This window comes from Sparus aurata, chromosome 14, assembly GCF_900880675.1.
Source record: "Sparus aurata chromosome 14, fSpaAur1.1, whole genome shotgun sequence".
NCBI classification, from domain to species: Eukaryota; Metazoa; Chordata; class Actinopteri; order Spariformes; family Sparidae; genus Sparus; species Sparus aurata.
In genome coordinates this window covers 9278580-9305458 of record NC_044200.1, presented here as the reverse complement: position 1 = coordinate 9305458, position 26879 = coordinate 9278580, and the positions used below count along the sequence as shown (strand labels likewise).

At 39.3% G+C, this 26879-nt stretch overlaps 1 protein-coding gene across 1 annotated transcript in view; it reads right to left on the bottom strand.

Annotated features, from left to right (window-relative positions):
- The window catches only part of LOC115595517 (copine-8), a 99901-nt gene that overhangs the window by 16490 nt on the left and 56532 nt on the right, over positions 1–26879 (bottom strand). The window contains exons 7-13 of the mRNA XM_030440110.1: positions 25284–25347; positions 24532–24635; positions 23831–23935; positions 18177–18218; positions 15370–15445; positions 12778–12831; positions 12492–12553 (exon numbers count right to left, since the gene is read on the bottom strand). Of these exons, the coding sequence (XP_030295970.1) occupies positions 12492–12553; positions 12778–12831; positions 15370–15445; positions 18177–18218; positions 23831–23935; positions 24532–24635; positions 25284–25347 (507 nt within the window). The remainder of the gene's footprint in view (positions 1–12491; positions 12554–12777; positions 12832–15369; positions 15446–18176; positions 18219–23830; positions 23936–24531; positions 24636–25283; positions 25348–26879) is intronic.

Genomic DNA, 26879 nt, shown 5'->3' with positions numbered 1-26879 from the left:
AAAAGCAGAAAGATTATTCATTACTCAATAATTGTTCTTCTTACTGTTTATCTGTCTCCCTCCCTCTCTCTAACACACACAAATACACACACACACACACACACACACACACACACACACACACACACACACACACACACACACCCACACACTCGGGTTAAAGTGATCAATGTTTGAGAGTGCCAACAGAGTTCCTCTTGCCCTTTAGCCGTGACAGTGATGAAGAGACAGCAAGTTTCAGAGCTTTCACACCAAACAAGCAAACATGGCATTGCTCAGAGGAAGGTTGTTGTATTTTAATGGAGAACACAGCTACAGTCTGCTTAACAACTGCACATGTGAAAATAGCATGTGGCACCCTGACTCTGCTCCCAAAATTCAACTATATTTAACTGTGATGGCTGCCATTTACAAGGTGCATCCACTGGCATATCGGTAGACAGGAAGTGAAATAAAAAAAAAAATGCTAAGTTAGACTGAAATAAAACATGGACTATTTGATTTTTCACCAAAAGTTGCATTATAAAATGGAATTAAGATAAATCTTGACCTTTACTATGACTTGAGCAGAAGATTATGGGTTGACGTGGAAATGTTCTTATCTCTAAGCAAAGTCTAGACTTGACGTAAGTGATTTTCCTGCTGATTATGTATGTGTATCACAGTTTGTGCAGTTTTCAGTATTTGCATCTAAGCCTGTGGTGAACTTGCCGTGAGCTTAATGAACAATGTGCAGTAGCGACACACTGCCAAGATGTGTGTTTAGCTTTGTTTGTCCCATTAACCATGGATAATAATTCCACAGATTGCGTGTTGCCTGGCCTTAATCACGTCTACATCAGCATGATTACATATTCCAAATTGTTTACTTTCTCTTCTGGTCCCTGGTGCACCCTGGCCAAGACATCATTTGTGCTGATACTATGTATGCAGAAATTGCAATCCATAGGCATGAAAAGTGATTACAGCTATGTCACAAACAGGATTGTTAAAAAAAAGCCTACACGTCAGAGCAAAAAGCACAACTAAGGCAGATGGAAATGGTTTTGCTGGTATTTAGTCATAAATGATTGTTGAACTAGACATATAAAAATGTTGACCTCATGAAAGTGGTAGATGGAAAGTCAGGGGAACATAAATGTGTGTCAACGTAATTCCATAGTAATCTATGGAGGAGCTGCTGTGGCATTTCACATAGAACCCAAAATGTTAACCTCATGCTGGCACTAAATGAGAAGTCAGGGGATCATCAAAGTCATTAGGATTTATCATCTGGGAACAATTAATGTCTGTGCCAAATTTTGTGCCAATTTCGTCTGGTAGTACCTGTATATGTTGAGATGTTTAATTGGATGAGGGAAAATGTGTATCAGTTCCAAACGCTGATCAGTCTATTTGATTACTAATCGCTATCAGTATCAGCCCTAAAAAAAAACGTAGTTGATGTTGATCCCTATTCAAGAAAATGGGGAAAGTAGGCTAGAAAATGCGGTTTGTGTCTTTGTATATTCCACATTGTGATCATTCCCCATGTTTAGCTTGCAGTTTGTAGGTAAGGATCAAGTGGTTCTCTATAATGATAAGACCTCCAAACACATTATTCATGTCATTCATATCAAAGATAGAGCTGATGAAAAAGAAGCCTTATCAACGTGAGATGAAAAAAGACAAACAACAAACCACAGCACCCTGCAAGAGAAAGTGGCATGTCTCTCAACATCACAACATCTCTTGTTAACCTGCAGGAACAGGATGTGGTTAAGCACTCTGTCAGCCTGTCACAGCTCTTTCACACCAATCCTCACCCTCTGCCACACATAAACACACACTGTCTACCTTACACACATCTGTATTCCGATAGTCAAACAGCCAATGGCACATCATATTTGTCACCTCTGCAGCCCTGTGTAGTGCAGGCACTTTGCCAACCAGAGGGGACAGAGGGGCAGGGACAGAGGACATTTTACCATCAGTTCACATTTTTGAGCTGTCCTCTCATGTTAGCATATCAATGTAGGTAGAGTAGCCGCTTGACAAATTGAACTTGAAGTGTAACTATACCCACATTTTTTTCCAGAACCCTCTATCAAAGCAAATGCCAAGCAAGGAGCAACGACTGTGGGAAGCCTGGCCTCGTGGCTGTGTGCATACCAAGTGACCACCAGTTAGTAGTGGAATGGACAGCAGAGCTGGTATTCAGAGCCACGTAGCTTGAGAAGCTCCTGTCAGAGTCTCTGCTGGAAAGACACTGTCACTGAAAGCACATTTAGTATGTCCCTGTGACAGTCTCACTGGGAGTGCCTCTCTGCTGTTTTTCGGTTATTGTTGTTGACTGGCAGCCCGTTATGCTTGTACCGTACAGCACAGTTATCAGTGGGCTTATGTGTTGTGTTTACTGACACCTTAGTGGAATAAGTCCCCTTAATGTATGACATAATTTTTCTGCCAGGAAAAGCTAAAGCTAAAGCTACAAGCCAGTGTTCTGATCTTTACACTTGCCGTAGCAGCTGACGTACAAAATAGATCTTGGAGTCTTGCAATGTTGCTGTTAAACTGAGCTTCAGTAACCTTATTTTTTGTTTACTTTGGCGCGGTAAAATGACCTTCATCTTAAAAATGTCATCCCGTTGATTAAGACAGCCATCGTTCAAAATCACTTTGTTGTTAAAAATCACCTTGTTAGTGGTTGTGAAAACACTACAAAAAGTCCAGTAATTTAGATTTTCTAGGGGACAGCTGCAAGGACAAGAGAGCATAGCGAGGAGATCTGAGTGAATTCTGGTCCAGTTCCCCATGCTGGCACAAACAAGATTCAGCCCAGCAGCCTAAATTATGCATGTCCTCTTTCTCCCCCACCCAATCGCTCTCTGTCACGCACACACACAAAGTTTGGGAGAAGAACTCCTATTGTATGAGATTGAAGGGACATCTGAGGAAATGAGGTGAACTGGGGGGCGGACGATAAATAAATAAATTATGAAAAAAAGCAGGAATTGGCAACAACATACAGTGGTCCAAAAGAGAGAACATTAAATGAATACTCTTCAAAAGTGGGTTTGAATGGCTGAGTGACTTGTATTGATCATCAATTCTCTGAAGTTCGACTGTGGTACTTTGCGCTGAGGCTTTAAAAAAGCCATCGTCATTAGCAAGAAACCTTCAAAAGTCGATGTCAGAGGTTCTTGCTTTACAAAGTGAATATCACCCCTCACGTTTGACACCGTCAGTTTGACTCCAAACGTAGAGAAGATTAATATCCAGATCAGAACCCAGGACATTCTCCAAAAGGTCGACTCTGTCCTCTGCATTAATCATACAAGAACTTGAGTGAGACAGTTTCTTGGCTCTTGTAGTTTTCCCTGGTGATGTACGTTTCTGGATGCCATCCAACTGGCCAATCTGTTTTTTTAAATCTGCTGCCTCACTGCAGTCTTGTCTTGAGACATATTACATAATATATATGTACACTCAAATTGCTTGAATAGTTAATAATAGAGTCAATGAAAAATTATATCAACTGCTGTAGCTTCTATTACCCTAAATATAAAAATATATTATCGGAAATTTAGAATTCAAAAGTAAGTAGAAATATTATTTAAAAAGGTGAACTGAAAAGTAAAATGTAAAATGAAATCAAACAGGAAACAAAAGTGGATAAAAAACAGTTATAAAAGTTAAGAGAGGTTCAGTCATCAGTTTGGTTTTAGTGTTATATCCTGGATCATAGATTTCTTTTAACAACCTGAACACAACAATCAAAAATTGATAAACAGTCGTCATACACAATCTTGCTAAAATTAGTCTTAAACCGCTTTTATACTGGACAAAAAACTAACATCCATTAAGCTGCATAGTCATTCTATCATTAGTAAGTTCTGTGTGTTGCTCTGTGCTGTATTGCATCTGTGCACAAACAAACATTAGTTTATATAGATGTCTGGTATTTTATACTATATGTGTAATATTGCATTTTTGTACGTGTGCATATGTTTGGTTGTTAATCTGAAAAACCACTGCGAACCAACTAGTAGTGCTACAATTAAATCAAATCTAATCCAATCAAAACATTAAGATAAGGACCTGCATTTCTTTGTGTGGCAGTCAGGTGGAAAAATTCAGTGTGATGCAAGCTCACACACCCATGCCAAACACCTTGGGAACAATGAAGGAATGCTAAAACAGATAAGACAGGGGTGAAGAAGGGTGCAACTTAGGCCTCTGGCACAGACTAGATAAATGCATGACATCACACTTGAATGTTTTATAGGACATGCAGACACAAAATAACCTCAGCAGCAAAATGAGATCTGCAACAAATCATCGCTGCAGAACAGGTTCAAACCAGAAAGGCAACAGAATGTTCTGGAGGGAATGATAAGGAATTTTCAGAGGCATTGCCCTAAACCACAGCATCACATGGTTGATGTGAGCTTAGCCTGCCTTAAAGACCAAATCTTATCATTCTGTGTCCTGAAGGTAAAGGAAAACATCTCAGACCCTGTGCCATGATGTTTTTCTGCTTCAATCGCAACACCCCCCCCCCCCCCCCCCCCAAATGGCTGCAATCCATCTCTTGGCAAGTTGTACTATGCAGTTGGCTCAGCAATATTTAATTTAGTGAATAGGCAATCAAACATACTTTGAAGTCTGCATACAAGCACCACTAAAGACCATTGTTTTGTCTGACTGAAAATGACGATGAAACCATAGATACCTGTCTTTAAATCTGGTGTTCTCATCTGTTTTGCTAATCTCTGCTTGACAATCAAGGGTGAGGTGGATAGACAGCACATACTGTATCTCGTAGGACTGTGATAAAACAACATGGCTGCCCAGTAGTGAATAGTGTGTGTAAGCCTATGTGTTACATATGTACTGTATATAATAATGTGTTTGGGGTGACAGGGGGATGCCCCTTTACCAGCTGGTTTTCTGTCACTCACTGATCTTCCCCTGCTGTTAAAGCCAACAGTGACTCAGCAAGGAACCAATGTGACAAAATATCACGCAGCGGGAGTTGGACTGATGAGGAGGCTGCTCACTACATTTAAATCAGCTTTCCTGCAGACAGAACAGGCTGGATGCTGGTGTCTCTCCTAAATCTTCAAAGCATCTCATGTCTAGACTCTAACTCTAATGATTGTCTCTGCCATATTTCTATTCTGTGTCACTATCTTGATGTGAGATGTAATCTTCCTCTGTTTATTATCTTTCTTGTTTTACTCCTGATCTTAACTAGCATCGCTGGTAGGTGTGGTCAGAAATGTTGTTCGTTGTTACCACATCCACCTCTAAATCACGGCAGCAAAGTGAGAATTTAAATCCCTGGCGATCAGCAGAAAGAAGAGGGTGATGAATTACACTTAAAATCTCCTGAAACATGTTACATTTTCGGTGACTAGCCACTTTCTGAAATATCTTTTCTAACTATTCTTTATAGTTTAAGCAACTGCTCCGAGTAGCCAAGGTTAGAACTTTTCACAGTAAAATTAACAGTAAATGTCCATTATTGGTCAATTAAAATCCACAATACTGTGGCAAATCTAAAAGCTGGCAAGCCACATTTCACTCTCGTAAAATATTCAGGGGTGGGAATAAATTACGATTCTTCCATGCATCGCGATTCTCTCTAGAATGATTATGTCTCGATGCAGATAAGATAATAATTGGAATTTTAAAACTGAAATTAGTTCGCCCGCTGCAACATTCAGTTCGTCCGCTGCAACATTCAGTTCGTCCGCTACAACATTCAGTTTGTCCGCTGCAACATTCAGTTTGTCCGCTGCAACATTCAGTTTGCCTGCTGCAGAGCACTACAGAAAGTGCCTGTTGGTTCTCTGCTGTACATGCATACACACATGTGCGAGTTGTTTATGTTTGACAGGAGATAAGAGATTCCCACCCCTAAAAATATTTCACTCAGTGCGTTTACATGCACAGCTTAGTCGGATTACAGCCATAGTTCGACTATGCTACTCAACCAGACAACTGCAATTATCCGAGTATACATGCCGGTGAGAAAATCGGATTATTGGCCGGAGCATGTCATACCCCGGTACGCTAGGTGGCGCTGTACCCATTTCAACTAGTGGTAACAGGGCTACCTCCGGCTGACCTCATTACGTCACCAGCTGCCTCGGCATTCAAGAAAGATGGCGTACGGAGAGCGAGACGAAGCTACATCTTTGTACATTTCGTATATGGTGTACATGATAATTACACAAACTAGATGCACAATGGCGCTCTTTCTTGCGGTGATTTTGGAGGAAAGACGCCGCCACCATCCGTCTACTTCCGGCTCAAGGCCCCAGGGAAAAAATCTCGCGCCTGCGCAGAACGCAAAATCCGATCCGATCTGATGGAACGTATACATGCAGTAGTAATGCGACTATCAATCGAATAATCTGGGTGCTTTAATTCGACTATGAGAAATTCGATCCGGTCCGGTTTTAGTCAGACTAAGGTGTATACATGCATCTTAAAGATCCGATCATTGTCGGACTAACACAGTTATTCGTTTTTCTTGAGCGTCATGTAAACGCACTGACTTTTAACACAACTTTCACAAAGTTCTCAAGTAACCTATACATTCTGGCAGTTATGAAGTCAATAGTCACAACTATTATTTAACTTTCAAATTTCTGTCGGAAAGTCAAGAAGAACCATACTTTGACCAAAAGATTTCGGACCAGTAGTCAAATCATTTTCTGTTTTGACAAGTATATCAGCATGAAGGGAAATCACTGAAAACCTACATTATTGTCCTGACAGCCAGTCTCAATGGGCTGTGTACCCTGTAAAGGAAGTGTTTGTTTTAAGGTAAAAGTGTTCTATTTAAGACAGGAAGTGTTTCAGTGTACACCAGAAGTCTCCTTTCCTCTTATATTTAAGTACCAGAGGGAAACATGCATGAGTGCACTAAGTGGCCTAAAAACAGCAGCAGAGGTTGTGCGATGTGACCTCTCCTGATGATATGCAAACAGATGTTGCTGGTTGGACAGTATCCATCTGCCTGAAGGAAAGAAGAGGAGAGCAAAAGAGAGATGAACAGCTCATACCTGGATTACGGAAAAAAAAAGCCTATACATTTATACTGGCAAATATACCACACAAAGTAAAATGCCTGCGTTCCTTTCAAAGATTTCATTCTTTTTTTTTTTTTTTTTTTTTTTTTTTTTTCACAAATCTTTGTGTGTGCTCCTCTATCTAATGATAACCTCTCAGAATGATTTCAATACAAGCAGACTTCCCTCCTGCTTCTATTCTGGTTCCAATACTCAATTCAAAAACCAAAACAAGAGGAAACAATATCTGTCACTCTGAGTGACAGGACTGCCTTCAAAGACGCAATTCAAAATGAAAGATATAGCCTGCAATTCCTCATTTTTACCCTCCTGCTCATGAATAGGGGCCTCTTTGTTGAAGTCCATGGGTGGTACTAGTGCATTATCACAGACAGTGAAAAGAATAAGAGCAGCGATGCTCTGGCTTCTCAAATCACTCATTTATGCTAATGCTGCCAGTGTATCATGTTCCTCATTAGGTCCAAAGGAACAATTAGCTGATTGGGTTGAAGCTGCAAAAAGAGCTGTCAATCAGCAGATAAGAGATGCAGTAGGGAGGAGAGACGAGGAGAGGAGAGCTGAGAGGAAATCATACCAGTAAATGGAACTAGCTGACTGGCAAACTGACAAAACACCTATGTAGACACTTCAACAAGGGATTTCAGGGAAATGAGAAAGTTAGCTAAGAGAGTGTGTGTTTGCATTTTTTGTGTGTGAGTGCATACATCAATGTGTTGGTGAACAAGTACACAGTCTGCCCATTATACAATTGGAGTGAGTGCAACTGAACCATTACAGTCCATTTAGGTTTCAAACAGTGAGACAGCACTTGGCACTTCATTTAGCCACACACGCGTGTTACAGCACCCGGCTCACACTCCCAAAGCACTGGCAAAAAAAAAAGAAAAAAAAAGAACAGCCTCTTCCTGAGAGTTTCAAAGTGCTCTCTGAGAACTGGGTCTGTATGTGCAAGGGGACTCAAAGACGGGAATTCACCATTAGCAGCTAACGACAGAGTGAGGAAACATATGCCAGAACATGTGGTGAAGATACACACATTGCATTTCAAAGCCAGCTCTTACACATGCTGTCATTCGGCACCATAACATGCATCAATATACAATAGGGCTGGGTATCACCAGGTACCTCACGATATTTTGCCCACGATAACGATAATATCACGATACAGCGATTCTGCGATAATCGATATATTGCAAGAAATTTCATCCGCGATACATCACGATATCTGTGTCACTGAAGAAATTCAGAATTTATTGACTGCACTGAATCCATTTCACAGGAATGACAAAACATTGTCAATCAATTTCACATGAATGACAGCCAAGTAAACAAAGAGTATATTGCACAGTGTCTCTTCTTAACACACACACACACACACACACACACACACTGACTACAACTATCATTAAATATCTATATGTGTGGGTTTCAGAGCTACTTAAACCATTTTTTACATTTTATTTGGTTGTATACCTATGTTTGAATAAAGATAAAGCTGTCCTCCGAAAAGGGTGGTGGTGGTGGGCCAAAAAAAAAAAAAAATGTTATCTTTTTTTTTTTACATTTTTTAATATCGATATTTGGCACCAGTGTATCGATAACATACCTCAAGAGGAAATATCGCGATATGTCGTAGTATCGATATTTTGGCACACCCCTAATGTACAAACATGAAAGTCTTGCTGTCAAGTTGTGTTTTGCTTAATTTCCATCTGTTTAAACACATACAGGAGCTCGAACAAATACATAAACCTGCATACATAACATGCATACCTAATGCCCTATGAATCAATAACATATTGATCGGTGTTTTTAGTCACAAAGCTATTTATTTCACTGACTTATGAATGAGAGCTACAAAAGGCTGTGGATTAAAAAAAACAACCTGGGGAGCACAAACATCCCTCGTAGTTTAAAAACAAAAACAATAATATTTAGGCAATATGCTTGAGGGTGTGCCTGAGGCTTTATTGTAGTGACGATTCAAACTATTTGCATATTTACTGAACATTCTTGTGACAACTTTTTCTCAGTCTTTTCACGTTATTTCTTTCCAGTATGATAACTTAACTAATTTTACATATTAAAGTGTGTTTACAGTTTTATGTGTGATGTTACACAGTGGACAATTTGGATTCTGGCTAATGCAGGCATCAGGTTTTGAAAAGCCAGCACTTCTATAACACTGTAGAATACCAGAAACCGAGATATTGTCTTTTTTATTGCACACATTCTTCTTCCCCTTCAATACCTGGTGCCTAATTACCCACAATCACTGGAGGCAATTTATCAGCTTACATGCAGCTTCCTTTGGAGCCCCCAAAAGCTTTATATTACTTTAATGTTTGCTGTGTCAGAATGCAGTTTTGTGACTTAATATTCAAGGTTACCACATGTCTTCAAATACAATTAGAGGTAAATGAATACAGAAATAATAGCCTTAACATAACTGTACTGTACAGTCACATATACTGTATGTACATTATACTGTCACATTTTGTTTCATATTCCTGTGTGTGTGTGTGTGTGTGTGTGTGTGTGTGTGTGTGTGTGTGTGTGTGTGTGTGTGTGTGTGTGTGTGTGTGTTTGATAACAGGTGTAGGTTGAGCTTTAGCAGAGAAGCCTTCGAACTGATAAGGAGAAATTGGGGGTCTTGTAGACGGAGGCCCTACCCAGAGGAAACGAAAATTGGAAAAGAGATCTCAGTAGTGTCTCATTCATTTCTCCTAGACAACTATGAGATCTATGTGAGACCAAAGTGAGGCTGTGGCTGATTTCTCCTGTTTCTCAATTGTTTCTCCTGAGAAACAGGTGCAGAAAATCTCAACTTGGGCTCCCTGTTAGTTTCAAAGGAGATCTCATCAAGCTCTCAATGAAGTTTCAGAATGCCTCCCCAGTGCTGGAAAGGAGCAAGGTTTAAGCGGTAAAGTCTCAAGTCTCACCTATTGCTCCAAAGTAATTTTAGGAGAAACAAATGAGAAATGTTTGAGACCAAAAAAGACTACAACGACACTGAAATGAGAACTCTCATTGAGCTCCTTTACGACTCCATAGCCATAAAGGAGCAAGCTTTGAGCAGTAAGTCATTAACTTTCTCTGATGTTTTGTAATGGACTATTTTTTACCAACACCTGCTATGGCTAAAATTGATACCATGAGCGCAGTGAGCATGAGCTGCAGTGCTACGGGGAAATACAAAATCCGTTGATAATTCTCTGGAAGTTCCTCACTAACAGATACAGTAGTAGTCATACTGTTTGATCCACTGTTAGTGTAAAAAATACTGATTATGGCTGCTTTTCAGCAAGTAAAGGCCAAAACGGTATTTGATGAATCATGTCAAAAAGCAGAAAGTTTTAAAATAATTTAAATTTCAAATATTTGATTAAAGGCATTTTATTGTAGGCTGGAAACTGGAGGAATGTGCAAGCTCATGTTTAATGTATTTCTATACCCCTTCTGTTCATACTGACTTCCTATTCAGCTTAGTTCTTGTCAGGCCATTCACAAACATTTATCTAATATGGGTTGGGTTTCATATAAAAAACAACCAAGATAGCTGCAAAAGGGAGGTCTGGCATCAGAGAAAATCACAAACCCCAGAATAATTTCACTAGTCTTTTTTTTTTTCAATCAAACCAGATGATGGTGATGGTGAATGTTGGAACAGTGAAAAAAATAACCAAGAGGTTTTTTTATCAATGAAGTCTGTGGCTTTGGAGGGTGATGTAACAGCCTTTTCTGGTTAGCAAAAATAATGTATTTTTCTTCAACAAAGAGGTCTATCTCAGGAGAGATTCTTCTCATATTATTGCCAGACACTTACAAAAATAAGTCTTTCAGTGGCAAAACAGCTTTTAATGGACATACTGGCACAGTTGCCCTCAAGATGACGTTGCAGCAATTGCAGCCAAAGTTGTGCAGATACTGGACCAATTACAAAACTTTTTGTCAGTTGGACACTTAAATATGTCAGGATGTACTGTTTGTATGTATGTTCACAGACATGCTGATACCACACCATTACGGCTCATCGTGGACATTAAGTCTGTTTCCATTTTCCTGTCGTTCAGCACTATGTCACACATTTCTTGCTCTGACTGGTTGTAGGTCTATCCAATAGCTCTGAGAGGCATTTTGGTCTGTGCCCATTGACAACGCCCTCTGAGAAGTTCCAGACTAATTCTTATTGGCACTTTGGTCTGGCTCTGCCAAGCTAATTATCTTGAGAGGGAATGGAGATTTAGATGTATCTGCGAAACTTGTCATCCAGTTTATTTTATCATAGTTAAAGGCAAACATTTTAAAGAAACAGGCCTTTTAATCATTTGTGTTGCAAGGAGAGGAGAGTCTAGCGTTTCAAGTGTTGGCTTCCTGTATAATCCTCTCATTGGCTGAAGCATTTTTTGGCCAGCTTGTTACCATTCTGCTCTGAGCTGTGTGTGACTTCTTTTGAAATCCTCCAGAAATAAGCAACAGCAACAAAAAGAAAAAGCAGGTCAGAAAATAGATTGTGTTGTTTGCTCATGAGTTTGTCACAGAGGAAACAGGCTTGTACTTTCACAGCAGTTATGGATTTTTTCCACTCTCAAAATCAGGCAAAATCTTCACTTTAAAAAAAAAAATCCTTTGAATGCCAGCTGACTTTTCTTGACAATTAGAAAACATAGCTACAAGGGCAGCAGGAAAGGAGGACTAAAATTGAGCTTTTTCCCCCAAAGTTGCACCCACACACACACACACACACCAGTGCACGCACGCGCACACACACACACACACACACACACACACACACACACACACACACACACACACACACACACACACACACACACTCCTTTCTCTCCCTTGACAGTCTCCCCCTCTGTGAGTCTAATGAAGGCAGAGTGTGTAGGCGAGGATTCACACCATGCCTGGTTGCACACAGTCAACCCTCCTGAGCAACATGCGTGCACAAGCACACATACGAGCACAAGGCATAGTCGAGAGCTGAAACACAATACAAGATTAGACACACGGGCGCGCACACACACACACACACACACACACACACACACACACACACACACACACACACACACACACACACACACACACACACACACACACACACACACACACACACACACACCTCAGAGTCGATGTGTAGTTGACTTCAGGTCGGTCCACCTGCCAGTCTCTCTCTCTCCACCTTTCACTGTCCTTCTCTCAAATGCAAATGTACACTTTTCCATGTGATTCACTCACACTCAGGGATCATTATCTTTGGCATATTACAGACACGGAGTCATGATGGGGTCGTTATCGAGACAGGGAGCGGGCACACTCAGCATGCCACTTCTCATTAAAGGACAACAACCCCCATCTCTCAGTGTGTGTTCAATGAATGTTTGGTCATTGACTTACCCTCCTTTGATGTAGTCCAGGAAGGTGACTTCAATGTCCACCAGGAATGACAGCAGCGTTACCTGTTAGAGATAGGGACACAATCAGCTTTGTGTCAATGATAATGACTTTCAAGTGTTGTCTACGATGGTACAAATACAGTTTATAATTCTCTCTGACACAATAAATACCACGATGTGTTGGATTACAAAATGAAGCACTAAGCGGTATGAAACAGGTACCCAGTTGTATCTACAGTTGTACAGAAATGCATTTAAAATCTGGGCCATTCAGGATATTTTCTCACCGTTCCAGAGTTGAGGTATTTTTTCTTCTTCCCTTTCTTCTTTGGATTTACCACCTAAAAAAGAAAAGGTCCTTTCTTGTGATGTCAACATCTATTCAGTCATTCATTTATTCATCATTTGAGTTCAGAAATGTCACCACTCAAATTCTTTTAAGACAAGACAAAAGCTGCTTTTCTGGCCACTTGTGGCAAGATACTGAAAACACAAAATACAGTGTCACCTTTTTAGTTAATATGAAGAACTTCTTAGCAAACAAACTGCCACTTCAGCAACAAAATGCTTCATAATGTTTAGCAATGTTAGCTAACATCTAACCTTGTGTTTACTTCGTGATCAGCTGATAGCAATGCAAATGAACCAAAACATAACAGTTGCAGACTGTAAAACGAAACAATTGGCTGAAAGACAATAGGATGCTCCGAAAAAGTTGAGGGGAACTGCAGACTGAGTCTGTGGTAACTCCTTCACATTTAAGTAATCACTTTAATTTGTATGCTTTCTGATTCCTCTTATTAATTACAGAAAGCAAAGTTTCAGACCTACGGCACTTAATTTAACATCACTGGTTAAACAGTGTTTGAAAGACAACAGATTGGTATATATCCTACTAATATGGGCCATATACTGTTTGGTTTAACAATGCTGAAGAAAGTGACCCAAAAAAATACATCAATCAATCAATCAATCAATCAATCAATCAAACCTAATTTAGTACTTTTTTGTTTTATTATTACATTCTTTTCACACTCTAGTAATAATATACCAAGAATGTACAGTAGATTAGTTGCTACAAAGTTGAACACTTGATTAACGCCCATCCATCCATCTATCTATCTATCTATCTATCTATCTATCTATCTATCTATCTATCTATCTATCTATCTATCTATCTATCTATCTATCTATCTATCTATCTATCTATCTATCTATCTATCTATCTATCTATCTATCTATCTATCTATCTATCTATCTATCTATCTATCTATGTGTGTGTGTGTGTGTGGGGGGGGGGGGGGGGGGGGTAACTGAAGTCATATACAGTATAGTTTGTACACCTCCTTCTCACTCTCCATCCTCAAATACTTCCCTCCCTAAACCAGCAACCACTATAAATATGCCTTTGAGCAATGCACTTAAAGTACAATTCATCCTGAGTAGCAGCTAAATCCAGAGGTGGCTTATGACCTGCGTGGTGAGACCTTATGAATATGTAACAGGACACAAAGTGAGCGTAAAGCCAACCTTGTTTGGATAAATTAAGAATCTAATGCATCTAAACCAGCTTTACTTACTGCTTGAGTTGATTTGGTGAACAGATTAGAAAATATACTTTTTCAGCTTCTATTCATTTAGTCTATCATGTTGCGACCAGAGAGTATTCAAAAATACAATTGCTCCTGTGATGTGGGGGCCAGCCAGACACAGTCATGAAACACCTCCTGAATCCCAAACACTGCATCAGAGCTTTTAAGTCAGAGCTTTATGGTCTGATTAAACTGGGCCAAGGTTAAATGGAGAGAGGACCTCAGGGAAACAACATACAAATGTGTGGATTTATGCATTTCTCCTTGGTTCACATTGCAATTGGTACACACAAGGACACGTTTGCCTCTGGAGGTGAGGTGATTGAAACATGGTTTCAACAACACACACATACACACACATATTGAGTGTCTTCAACAATGCAAAGCCATCCTCTCTCTAACTGTCAGCTTTAAGTTGAGGGACATCCAGAGTCAAGGAACAGGCTAGAAATCACAAAATGACTCTGTGTGTGTCTGCGTTTCTACCTGTCTGCTGTTCCTCATATACTCCTCTACGTGCCTGCGTGTGCACCTTTGTGCGTGTGCACATCTGAGTGCTATTAGGCAAACAGCAGCTGTTTAAAATGACAGTCCCCTGTGTGCTCTCCTCGCTATGTGGTACCCTGTTAATCAAGAAGTGTTGACTCTTCCTGGGTGAAGATAAGCCAGCGATCCATCATAATTGTTGGTTCGTGTGTGTGTGTGTGTGTGTGTGTGTGTGTGTGCGCACATGACAGAGAAAGTGAAGGAGGGAAATGATGCACAGTGGGATAAACAGTCTCTGTGCCATGCTGGTTTGAAAATTGTATATATATATATATATATATATATATATATATATATATATATATATATATATATATATATATATATATATATATATATATATATATATATATATATATATATATATATATATATATATATATATATATATTCAAAACCTCATCTATTCAGTGGATTTTAAGATCCTATTGGTATAAACAGAGGCCTTGTTCAACTCTGTTTTTGGCATATCTAGGTTGTTTTCATATTTAGTTTAGAGTCTGCTCTGGATGCTAAAAATCTGATTCTTAAGTGTCTTCTGTTATCTTTGTCCCCTAGTATTATGTTTATATACAACTAATTTGCAACAGCAAATATATTTTGAATTAATGCTGACCAAATTAGGTTTTCAACTGAATTAATAAGGAATTGGTATTAATTAACTTAACCATTATCCATTGTGGCTGATCACAGTGATGCACATGTACATGCAAGCTCACGCACAGATACACACAAACTCACCTCGTAGACGTTGAACTGGCTCTGCCCTCTGGACAGTTCTCTGTAGCTGGTGCTGAACTCTCCAATAAAGTCATGACTACAGAGCAAAGTGAGGAAGACACAGAACAAGAACAAAGAGAATATACTGAAAAAAGGTTGTGTTTGAGGATACAGTCCATTTTATTACTTATTGTCAATGTGTGAGTTTTCAAAGCAAACTGGAGAGCTTCATGTTCCACAAAAGACAACTGGTTATTGAAAGTGTAAGCAATGACAGAGGTTTGTTGTTACTGAGAATGAAATGTGAGAAAAGAAGACACCCGGCAATTTCAGATTTTAATTTCAAGTATAGACAGTAGTTAAGAAAAAACAAAACTCAGTTCAGCCAAACAGCTTGTTAAATATTGTTAGAATTTCTCAGTCCCATTAAAACACATGACACCAAAATGTCACTGTGTTCCCTGTCAGATTGAGAGCCACGCTGAATAGATTGCAAAGTATATAAGAATAGAGGAATAACTCCCGTTTTAACTACAGCTTGACAAATGTCACTCCTTTTTCTTTCTGTCTGACTGTCAGCAGCCAGTATCCAGACCATCATTAAGCAGTCAATCTGTGACGATCTTGCACCCAGCTTCCTTACCTACTGGAAACATAGACTAGTGTTAATTATGTATGGCTTGAATAAGATAAGGCGTACACAAGAAGCTGTCATGTGCTGAATGTTAACGTAATCATGATAAGAAGTAATAATGAAATGCATTGCTGCTCATTTATCAGTGTTTACAAGAACTGAGATTATCAGATCAACAACCTGCTGTCCTCACAATATTATAACCAAGCTCAGGAACAGTTTAAAGATTGCCTTAGTAAACAGAAGAGGTTCTAAGAACTAAAACTTTCGCTGTCTACAAACCAGTCTGTCATCTGACTTGTGTTGTTTTGCTTTAATAACCTTTTTGTTTGTTAAACTATGTGGATGTTCAGACTAAAAACAGCCCTGCTACTATGAAAAAATGCAAAGGGAGTTGCTGCAGTTATCAAGACAATGAAAATATGATCCAGGAGGTCAAGCTGGAGTAAAAGGTCAAGTCGAAAGACTTATCAAATGCCTAATACTGCACAGATGTTTATAACAAATGTTAAAAAAAAAATAGTTGTGTTTTGTGTACAGATTGTTCCTTACTAAATGACTGAATTTCTTTATTGAATTTGTTGTAGAGGTTTACTATGCTTTAAGCTTTTATTTTATTGTTTGTTTTCTTTTGATTTTACATGTTCGAAATAAAAATATATTACAGAATTAATCACTGGGGAATTGTAGACAATCATGAGGTAAACAGTAGAAATACGGTATTCGTGTTACAAAGTAATCTGCCATAAATGTGTGCTTATATATATTTAATTGGCCAATGTAGCCAAGTTCTTGCCCGATGACACTGACTTCTTCTGTTGGAGCCCTCTGCATTGGCAACTGCCCTACATCGAAACAGTGCTTCTAATTTGTAGGGCTGTAATCTCCTAGTCGACTGGTCGATTTATTGGTCGATACGTTCTGGCACGACCAAAATTCTGATTGGTCGATTTTTGGCGTGTAAATTACATGCTGCTATGGCAGTGCGTTAACACGCAGCTGGTCGTCTCCATCCCAATGCTGTGTGTCCTGCATATGGCATATTTGACTTTATCAGGAGGAAAGTACCAAGTGCTATTGGGGCTGTTTTCAGAGCACCCCTGTTTCACAGATAACAGTGTGTCTTAAGAACACCCCCCTTGTTTTCACTATTTTGGATTAGCGCAACCCACCACAGACAAACAGATTGAAGAACAGTAAGCTAACTTGTCTGCATTAGGTTGCTCCGTCCGTTTTTAGTATATGAACAATTATTTTTTCTTAAAGTGGACTTGCCTTTTGTGTTTAAGAGTAAAAGTTTTAGGTTAATAGTTCGTGTCTCAGCCACAGAGCTGAGCTCCTGTGTTCAGTCTCGCTCTGACACGCACAGAGCGAAATTATAGTCTGTCAATTATTATAACATGACAAAAACTATTGCCTAAATATTCCTCAACAGTTCTTGATATCACTAGTTGACATAGTATATTTTCGGAAATCATGGGCTATGATATTGCGCAGATACACGTGATGCAAAACGCTGTCAGAGACAGACTCGAGTGTGTTATTTAATTAATTCATTTTAATAAATTAATTTCAGTGCAAAATAATAGGGTCAAAAACGATTTAATCTAAAGCAAATAGACTACTTGTCTTTATGTTTATTTTTAATTGATTAAACGGAAGGCTACCAAGAGCAGTCGCCGCCGCTTTGGTCGACCAAGGATTTCTTTGGTTGATTACAGCCCTACTAATTTGCAATCCCCATTTAATAAACAGTTGGGACACTCTTAAAAACACAATTCAAACAGAATGTGAATTTGGTTATCCATCTGAGATATACTCAATTAAAAACAGTACAAAGGCAATATATTTAATGTTTCACCTCATCAACTTCATAAATTTTTGCAAGTACATGAAGTTGATGACAGCAACACGAAAAAAGGATCGACATTACAAGTAAACACAGGTGAATTGGTAGCAGGTGATAGTATCAAGACTAGGTATGGAAGTTGCAATCTCCAGTCCTTCACAAGCATAAGGGATGAGGAACCCAATGAAAATGTTCAAGTCAAACAAAGACAAGACTGGATCGCCAGAATTTGTCAGAGCTGGGAGAACATTACAATTATGTTTTCAGGCTGTAAATTACAGGGTTGTTTTACAATTTATTTACAATAATAAAAATATAAGCAGGCATATGAATGAGAGGACTTACCTGCCATCTCTGTCCCAGTCATACACCTCCACCTTGATCGTTCTGTTGGGAGAGGCACAAAAAAAAAGATTTGATTTCTTTATCTGAATTAAGAGTCTATTTACTGTTTCACCTGATTCGCAATCAGTTTTTCTTTTGTTCCTTGAGGTATCATAATGATGTGTCTGTGTCAACAAATCTGAAAACTGATAGGAGGTGTTGCTGAACATTTACAATTTAAAAAAAAGTTGTCTCCTAAACTCAACTAAACTGATTTTATATATTAATATTCAAAGTGTGGCAAGGCTTTCTTCTTTACTTGTGAAATTATACAGAGACGTTATGTCTAACACTTCTTTTTACGTTGTTGTCATGGAGCCATTAGGAGAAGGAGATCCATTCTGCAGCTTATCTTTATTCCAACACACTGTCTGTCACTGTATTTGCCTGCGGTAATGCATTCTCCTCATCTCCAAATACATCTATTTCTCAATCCCATTATAGCTTGCAAGGAAATGGAAAAAAAAATAACTGAATAGTCTGCAAAAGGCAGACATGCTGCGCTATCACTCTATCTACCAATGTCTTCTACGGAAGGGTCATTTCTCTCTGACAAAAGCGGGAGAGCGATATGTAGAGAATGAGAAGGGTGAGGCTCAGAGATAATAGCACAGAGACCGAATTAAAATACACAGAGCAAAAGTCACTCTGCTGGAGAGAGAGGAGGAAGCAAGCAAGGTAAAGAAAGATGGTATGGAAACAACACAAAACTGATAGAACGAGAATTATCACCTTGCGGTTTATGCCTCGGTGTACCGGTTAGATCCATGTCAGTCCAGACTCAAAATATATGTGGGGAGGACTTTTCAGGAATTTTATGAAGAACATTATGTTTCAGTGAAGTTGACTTTTGACCTTTTTGATATAAAATGTCGGCTGTAACTCACTGGGTAGAGCTGGTGGACCAGTGATCGGAAGGTCACTGATTCGAGGTGGTTCTGGGGTGGAACTGAGCTACACGTCAAAGTATCTTTGAGCAAGATACTGAACCCCAAAATTGCTGCTGATGTGCAGTTGGCACCTTGTGTGGAAGCCTTTGCCATCAGTAAGGGTCCTGCGATGAGCTGGCGACTCATCCAGGGTGTACCCTGGCCTTCGCCCATAGAGTTAACTGGAATTGTCCCCAGTAACCCCCGCGACCCCTTGAAAAAGGGGGATAAAAGCGGTAACATCCCTGCGACCCTCACGGAAAAAAGCAGAAGAAAACAAAACAAAAAACATTTATGTGAAATTAATTATTTTTGTACGCAGTCCTGAGTTATGGCCAAAAGTGTGTTTTTGTGTCTTGAAGTTCATCCTTGAGTTCAAGTTTGTGCCAAATTTTAAGAAATTCACTCCAGATGTTTAAGATATTGGGTTCACGAGAACCCGAAAATATTACACCTCTGGCCACAACTATCAACAGAGGCATAATACATAGGATCAGGGTAATAACATAATGTAGTACTTGAATTAAATGTGTCTTTTTGGCAGTGGGAAACAGAGATGGATCAAATCTGGACATAGTGTATGTTAAGTATTACATATATCTCTCTATAAAAGCAGGGAATCTCTGTCTGTCTGTCTGTGTGTGTATGTATCTGTGCCTCAAATATCTCTGCGGATCAGGATCAGACTGACCTGAGAGTTTCAACATAGCTGCTGCTTGGTTCAAGGGTGTGCAACGTCGCATTTGTTTGGACTGCAATGATACTGTTAACAAATTATTTCATAAATGCTTTATGAATTCCGCGAGCATTGTCCACCAGAGCCACCACAGTCACGTGAGCACCAGAGCCAATCACTGCATACCATAGCCACGTGCGCACCAGAGCCAATCACTGCAGAGCCCACCGCCACCCCCCACCTGGAAGGAGTCATCACCTGGTTTTTTACATATCCAGTCCCTCTTGGATCGCTTTGGATCAATTCTCAAAACTTATTAGAACATTTAAAAAAAAAAAAAATCAAACATAGAGCTTGTTCTGACACTTTTTCATACCGCGACTTTCTCACGCGAGATTATGCATGAGGTTTTGACTGGTCCGGATGTGCATTGTATTAATATGTAATGAGGCGCGCGTTGATTGGCCGCAGGAAGGACAAAGCCGGAATGGGGGACGAGCCTGCATGCACACACGGACTCCAAAACATAAACAGCCCCCTGTCATGGCGCACACACTAAATGATGAACCTTACGGAATTCAGAGTCGGAAACCGAACGGGAGAGTGAAGAGGCAGAGACGGTGGAAGAGACGTTTACAGCAGGATGCCTCTGAATGGTAAAATCATTTTTTTTTCCGTCTTACTTTTCACACTCGTGTTTTACATGTAAGACCTGAGTTTTAATGCTGGCGGTGACGATGTATGGCGTGAAAATGACAGAGAAATAAGCAGATTCGGCGTGCTCACTCTGGCTGAGGACGGCTGTGAGCTGATGTTTAAATGCAAGTAGCCTCCTGTGGTAACGTCACCACAGGAGCAGAGTCAAAATCTCGTGCTTTAGGAAAGCGCACCACTGTGCTCTATTTCTGTTTGGAAAAAGAGCCAAAGCGAAAAAAATAAGACACTTTCAAACTCCAGCTTTTCAGGCAAGTTTCAACAGAGGTCCAACACCAATATGCATGATTTAATGAGAGAAATTGCGATTTCCGGGTGATGACTCCTTTAAGAAACAGGCGGATTTATACCTGCAGCGGTGCGAGCTGGACCGGGATTTTGCCGACGGTTCGGTCCCGTTCTGTGCATCTAAACTGACTGTTGTGGATTAATGAGACTAAAAGAGTCTGGACTGAGTCTGTTCGGGTCTGAGGAGATCCGGAGACGTGCGGACAACAAAGTGGAATCCGAATCTGTGGATGTTTGTGTGCAGCTAGCTGCTAGCCGCTCGCCCACCCACACGGCCCACCTCCCGAGGCGACGGGCCGGACGCACCGGCTCGTCCAAAACTGGACTTAGGGTAAATAATGTCCGCCACGCTTTTTCGAACATTGCCGTCACGTTTCCTTTGTGTCTGGTGCAGGAAGAAACGGTAAAAACGGGCTGACATTTAGCTTGTTTGGAGTGTATAGTTAGTGTGTTATGTAGTGTTTGGTGTAGTGTGTTTAGTGTGTAGTGGAGTCGTTTTTTTTGTTTAATGACTCAAAACAATGAGAAGACTGATGAATGAGCATTGCCTGCATTTAAATGTAAATAGTTACATATAACTTTGTAAATTTTTATAATGTATGCACATATTTAGCAAACAACAATTTAGTAAAGTAAAAAAAAATGGTTTGTTAAACATATTTGTGGTTTTCACAGTAAAAAAATCTAACTTTTTCTACTGATTTTAGGTCCATTGTGTTAATACAGTATGTCAAAATTAAAAAATAACTGTACAGTCACACATGTGAGGTTGTGCTGAAAATAATGACACCAAGTAAATAGTTTTTAAGGTGAAATATAATGGCAAAATCAAAAATAGTCAAAAACGGCCAATTATACCCTGGACTATCGGATTTCACAACAAACCTAAATATCCCTGACGCCCCACCTTCAAACACAGCCTCATTTGGCCATCCATGAAAAAGCTACTTAACCTCCCACTTTTTTATAGGAATACACTTTTCTTACGGGCACTGCACTAGTATATATAACCAGCCAGACTTTCCTCTTAACTTACTGTAATTGCTTTGGAGTTTAGAAAGCTTTCTAGACCAAGAGGCATCTAATTCATCCGCATAGCCAAAACTGCACTTTTCCACCCTCCTCATATTTCAATATGAACAGAGGTGGAAACACAAACCATCATTAATGAGCCTAAGAGCTACTTAGAGAGCCAGATGCACATTAGAGGAATGAAGGCAATAAGCTAAAGAGTGGGAAGGAGGCATTCTGATGGTGATGGGGCACTCTGCGGATGAATGTGTCTCCTGGCGTAACACTTTCTTAAGAGAAAGCGCTATGTGAGGAGCTGGCTGCATGAATGTGTGTATATGTGTGTTTTTATGGGTGTGTTTCTTATTAAATCAGTGTTCTGACACATCTAAGTAGGAAACATCCCGTCAACGTCTGAGCTTTGATGATGTGACAGGATATTGACAATGACTTCACTCGTTAATCTTCTGTTCCCTGTGTGTGTGTGTGTGTGTGTGTGTGTGTGTGTGTGTGTGTGTGTGTGTGTGTGTGTGTGTGTGTGTGTGTGTGTGTGTGTGTTCTCTTCGAAGCACCTATCAGCAGACAGACACAGTCCTCTTTTGTTTGCCAGCTTGAGCTCCTCCTTATCTCTTCTCCCAGGCTGGTGAGAGCGACTCAGTGCGTGTGTGTGTTTGTATGTGTGTACTGTATGTGCAGTCCACTGAGTCCCCCCTTGATAAGGCGTGGTGTGACCCAACTCCCCTAATTAGCTTATTGGACCAAACTTCAGATCAATACAGCTGTCTGCTAACTACACTAAAGGAAACCCTTTTGTCTGCATCTTTGTGCCTTTTCACAACACAACTTTTATCGACTCAGGAGATGGACACAAACACATCATTGACGTGATAGAGAAGCACTTTAACCTTCTAATTTGTCTCCAGCTGAAAATGCAAAATTCTGCATACAATCAAAACTATACAAATACTAAACTTATTGTTGTGGTATCAAATAAAGGCAGAGAAATAGAACTGAGTTTAATGTCACATGGTGAGAGGATTAAAGCAGTCCGTAGCCATAAATTCAGAAGTGGAATAACTATGCTGTTGTGTAAGAGAAGAAATCACACCAACATATAAAAGTAATGACTTAATTTAAAAAATCCTCCGATTTTTTTAAAGGGATAACAAAATCGCAAAATCTTACATCCACACTTTGTTTTCCAGGAAATATTAAAAGTAATTTCTTCTTTCTGTCCAATTATATTTGCCCTCACATTCATACATATTTCTTTGTATTGTATTGTAGGCTATTTTCCATAGTGTCTTACAAAATAGAGTGCTTGGTAAGTGCAGTGTAAACAAAAGGCTGCATGTGTGAGTATGTTTGGAATAACACAGTGTCTAAGCTCATTATTCATATCCCTGTCAGCCTAAACAGACATTATTAAGCATACAAGCTGTCAGTGATATCAAGTACATCCTTTAATGGCACATTTGCGTTTCTCATCCTAAAAATTCTAATTTCTTGCAAGGTTTACTCAGTAAAGTATGGCTTTAGCAGTTTAAAATTAAGTTTTGAAGTTTGTTGGAACAAAGGCTTTGAGCTTAATTAACACTTACATATAATACTTGCAAGCACCAAAGAGACAAACCTCCTGGCGCTGTGTGAGATCATTACACACAGCAGGAACATTCATCAATATCCACGGGGTTGCTCAAATTGCCTTGCATTACATTATGAAAGTTTCAATCCTCACTTATTTAAGGTTCAAACTTATTGTTATCATTATATCAACACATTTAAATCGCATATTTACATTATAAGAGGTTAAAAAAAATCTACCAAAATATTTGGGGATTTTTTTTTACTTTATAGATTAAATTGTGCTCAGTTATTATTGTTTTGTGAGTGTTATCTTACTTTTATGCAAGTCGACTGGTCTAAATTCAAACCTAGTTAAAATGTCAGGGAAATTGGGAACATCTCACAAACATTCACAAGGGAATCAGACTTACCTGTCATAATCACCATTGCAAAGAGCCCGAACGGGGATCTTAAAGGCCTGCCACACTGGGTTCAACGTATTCTTCACCACCTCTGTCTTGTGGCAGATGGTAAACCTGCAGAGGAAAGGAAAACAAGAGAAGAGAGGAAAAAAAGGTTTGAGGGGAGAGAGGGCGAAATAGAAAAAGGGAATGGAGAAAAAAAGGGATTTAAGGAGTATGTAGTGGAGAAATACACATTTGATAGGGGATAAAATAGAAGATGCTATTAAAAATTACATTTCCACCAACTCTCAGCTAAATGAGAGTAAAACTGTGGCGTTATGGAGGCTAGACTACTGCCCTCACACACATACGCACACACACAAAAATACACACAAACTGCAAAGAGGAAATTTCATTAGTCTCTTGGCTAGCAGGTGGACTTGGTATCTCCTGCCCTCAGAGCACAAGGTCTTATCTGACTTGTCACACACTGCAGGGTGGAAAAAAAGAGCCCATGGAGCTGGATCGAACACTCATGAACACTCTTACACGCACTCAGTCATGCACACTGCTTGCGCGTAACACTTCCCCATGTTACTCACACACATGCTTAAAGAGGCAGCATGGCTTTTGATCCGAGGCAAATCAATGAAACCAATTTCCTCTGGATGCAGGGAAGGATTAAACCAAACATCTAAGGGGGGAAGATTAGGGGAGGGGGAACTCACGTGCCATCCTCATTGCTCCTGTAGAAGACCAGGAATGGGTCGGATTTACCGAAGAAGTCCTTTTTGTCTAACTTGTTGCCACAGAACTGCATCATTACTGATTCCTAGTCATCAAAAATGATGCAAAACAGAGAAAAATTAAAGTTAGTGACACACAAATACAGGAAAAAAATTGATTCCAAGTTTTACTTCATGTTATCAACTGATTGCAGGTTAAGTAAAAAACATGAAAAGCTTTTTTACCAAGTGACTGAGAGAAAGAAAGCAAAATAAAAGCTTTACTATTAAAGTTTAATATTTCTTCTGTCTATTCTATTACTTCACTGACATTATTATTTATTAATGAATTCAGTTAAATTTGTGACTCAATTTTTACTTATTTTGACGGGTGTTTAGGCTCCATACCTGCCCTGCTCTAGAATCCATGCCCTGCTATTCCACAAGTCTAAGATCCTTATGTTCAAACTGGAAAAGCGGGATCAACAGCTTCTTTACAGCCATTTTCAAGTAAATAAGTACTTTAGCTGGTATTTTATTGTGCTCTGAAGTTCGATGAAATATTCAACAAAGGTCGAAGGGGCTTTTGCCTCTACCTCCATTTGAACTTCTTTCCATGTATGTAAACACACCTCAAAAGAGAAGAAAGCATGTGTGACTGATAACTCAAGAAAGAAACAGAAAAACAGAAAAGAGATGGAGAAACAGAACAGAAAAAGGAAAAAAACTTTTCGGAAGTGTACACCCATCCTCACCCTGCAGTTGTTCAGTTCCTCCGCTTTCACAATTATGGTCCCGCATTTCTTCCCTTGGATGCCTCTATACACATGACACAAAACGAAGGGTTAGGAGATCACAATCACGTGGATAGTGTATTTGGCTTGGCCACATTGTTTACTCTAAATGTTTCCTTCCTCATAAGTCTCTGCTATTCTCTGCACTCAAGCCCAAAGGTCAAGTCAGCTTTGTGGAACTATCCAAAGAGAGCTCATACCTCCTAACCAGAATTATTATCTCAATATCAGCAGTGTGTTCACCAGTAGAGGATTTAGCAAGAATACTTCAATACATCATCCCCTCAGAGATTCCAGGCTGGATGGCGAGATTCCCACAGCAGGATTTGACCCCGCATGTGGGAAAATTCATCTGAAACTAGTTTCAATCTCATATTTGCATATGTGTTTTATTACTATGCCATTGCTTTGTTTGTTTACTCAGTGATGCTCCTTACTGGTGATGTGTTTGTGTTGGCCACAGGATATCAAGAATCTGTAAAAGTAAGATTCTTTCCCAAGAAACCAACACAATCAGTCTTGTGACATTTTTCAGTAATTTTGGTTGATTACACACTGGGGGGGATTTTTAAATGTAATTATGTGCAAAATATCATTACTAAAAAAGGATAAAATAAATAATACTATACAAGGAATGGTCCCAACTTTGAATTATTGGTCTTTTATCATTCACATTATTTATCTTATAATGGTCTTTCAAAAGAGTGTAATGATACAACATGTTAAACAGATAAACAGTTTAACTGGTGAAATAAGCTGTGACTGGGACCATTTTTGCCACCATATTCAGTTCATTATGTCATCAGTTTAGCTGTTTAAATGTTGCAGTACACAATCAATGTATTTCAATTTCTCTGCAGTTTCTGGAGAGACATCAAGCTTGCCAATCCATATATGGTTCCAGCTGCTGAACCACTTGGATTTACAATAAAATCCACAATAGTTGTGGATCAGGTTCAGTGTTAAGGACCTCAGATTTTAGATCCAATAAATCAGTAGAGAGAATTTACCCTTGAACACAAGAGCACATTGAGTGCTACATTATTTATTCATTTATCTTTTTTAATGAAATAATCTCGGTTTAATATTCGTGTCTCTACGTTTCTATATGGCCCACATCAACAAACAAGTCAGTCAGCAGGAAGTCTTCTGATCTCTCATCTTAAAGACAAGAGTTTTATTTTTTTTTTTTTTTTTTAAATGGGGTTTTGGTTAGGTGCCTGAAATAAGGTCTATGGTTAACACAAGCTTAAGAGAGTTTTTCGCGTCTTGTTTTATGACATAATATATGTCAGTATGTAATTTACAAGTGGATTTTGAAGCTTTGACACATCTTTAAAAACACAGTTGCTGACAAGTGGCTTAATGAGACTGGGGATATTAAAAGTAATTGGAAAATCATCTACTCACTGACTTTTACTGCAAACTTTTCTGACTTGGTGGTGGTGGTGATGTTGAAGTCATGCCTCTCATAGTGCATTCTTTTCTAGCCTAACATTAGTGTTATACTTTAGGTGACAGCATTTAGGCTTGATAAAAAGCGTATAACTTGTGTCC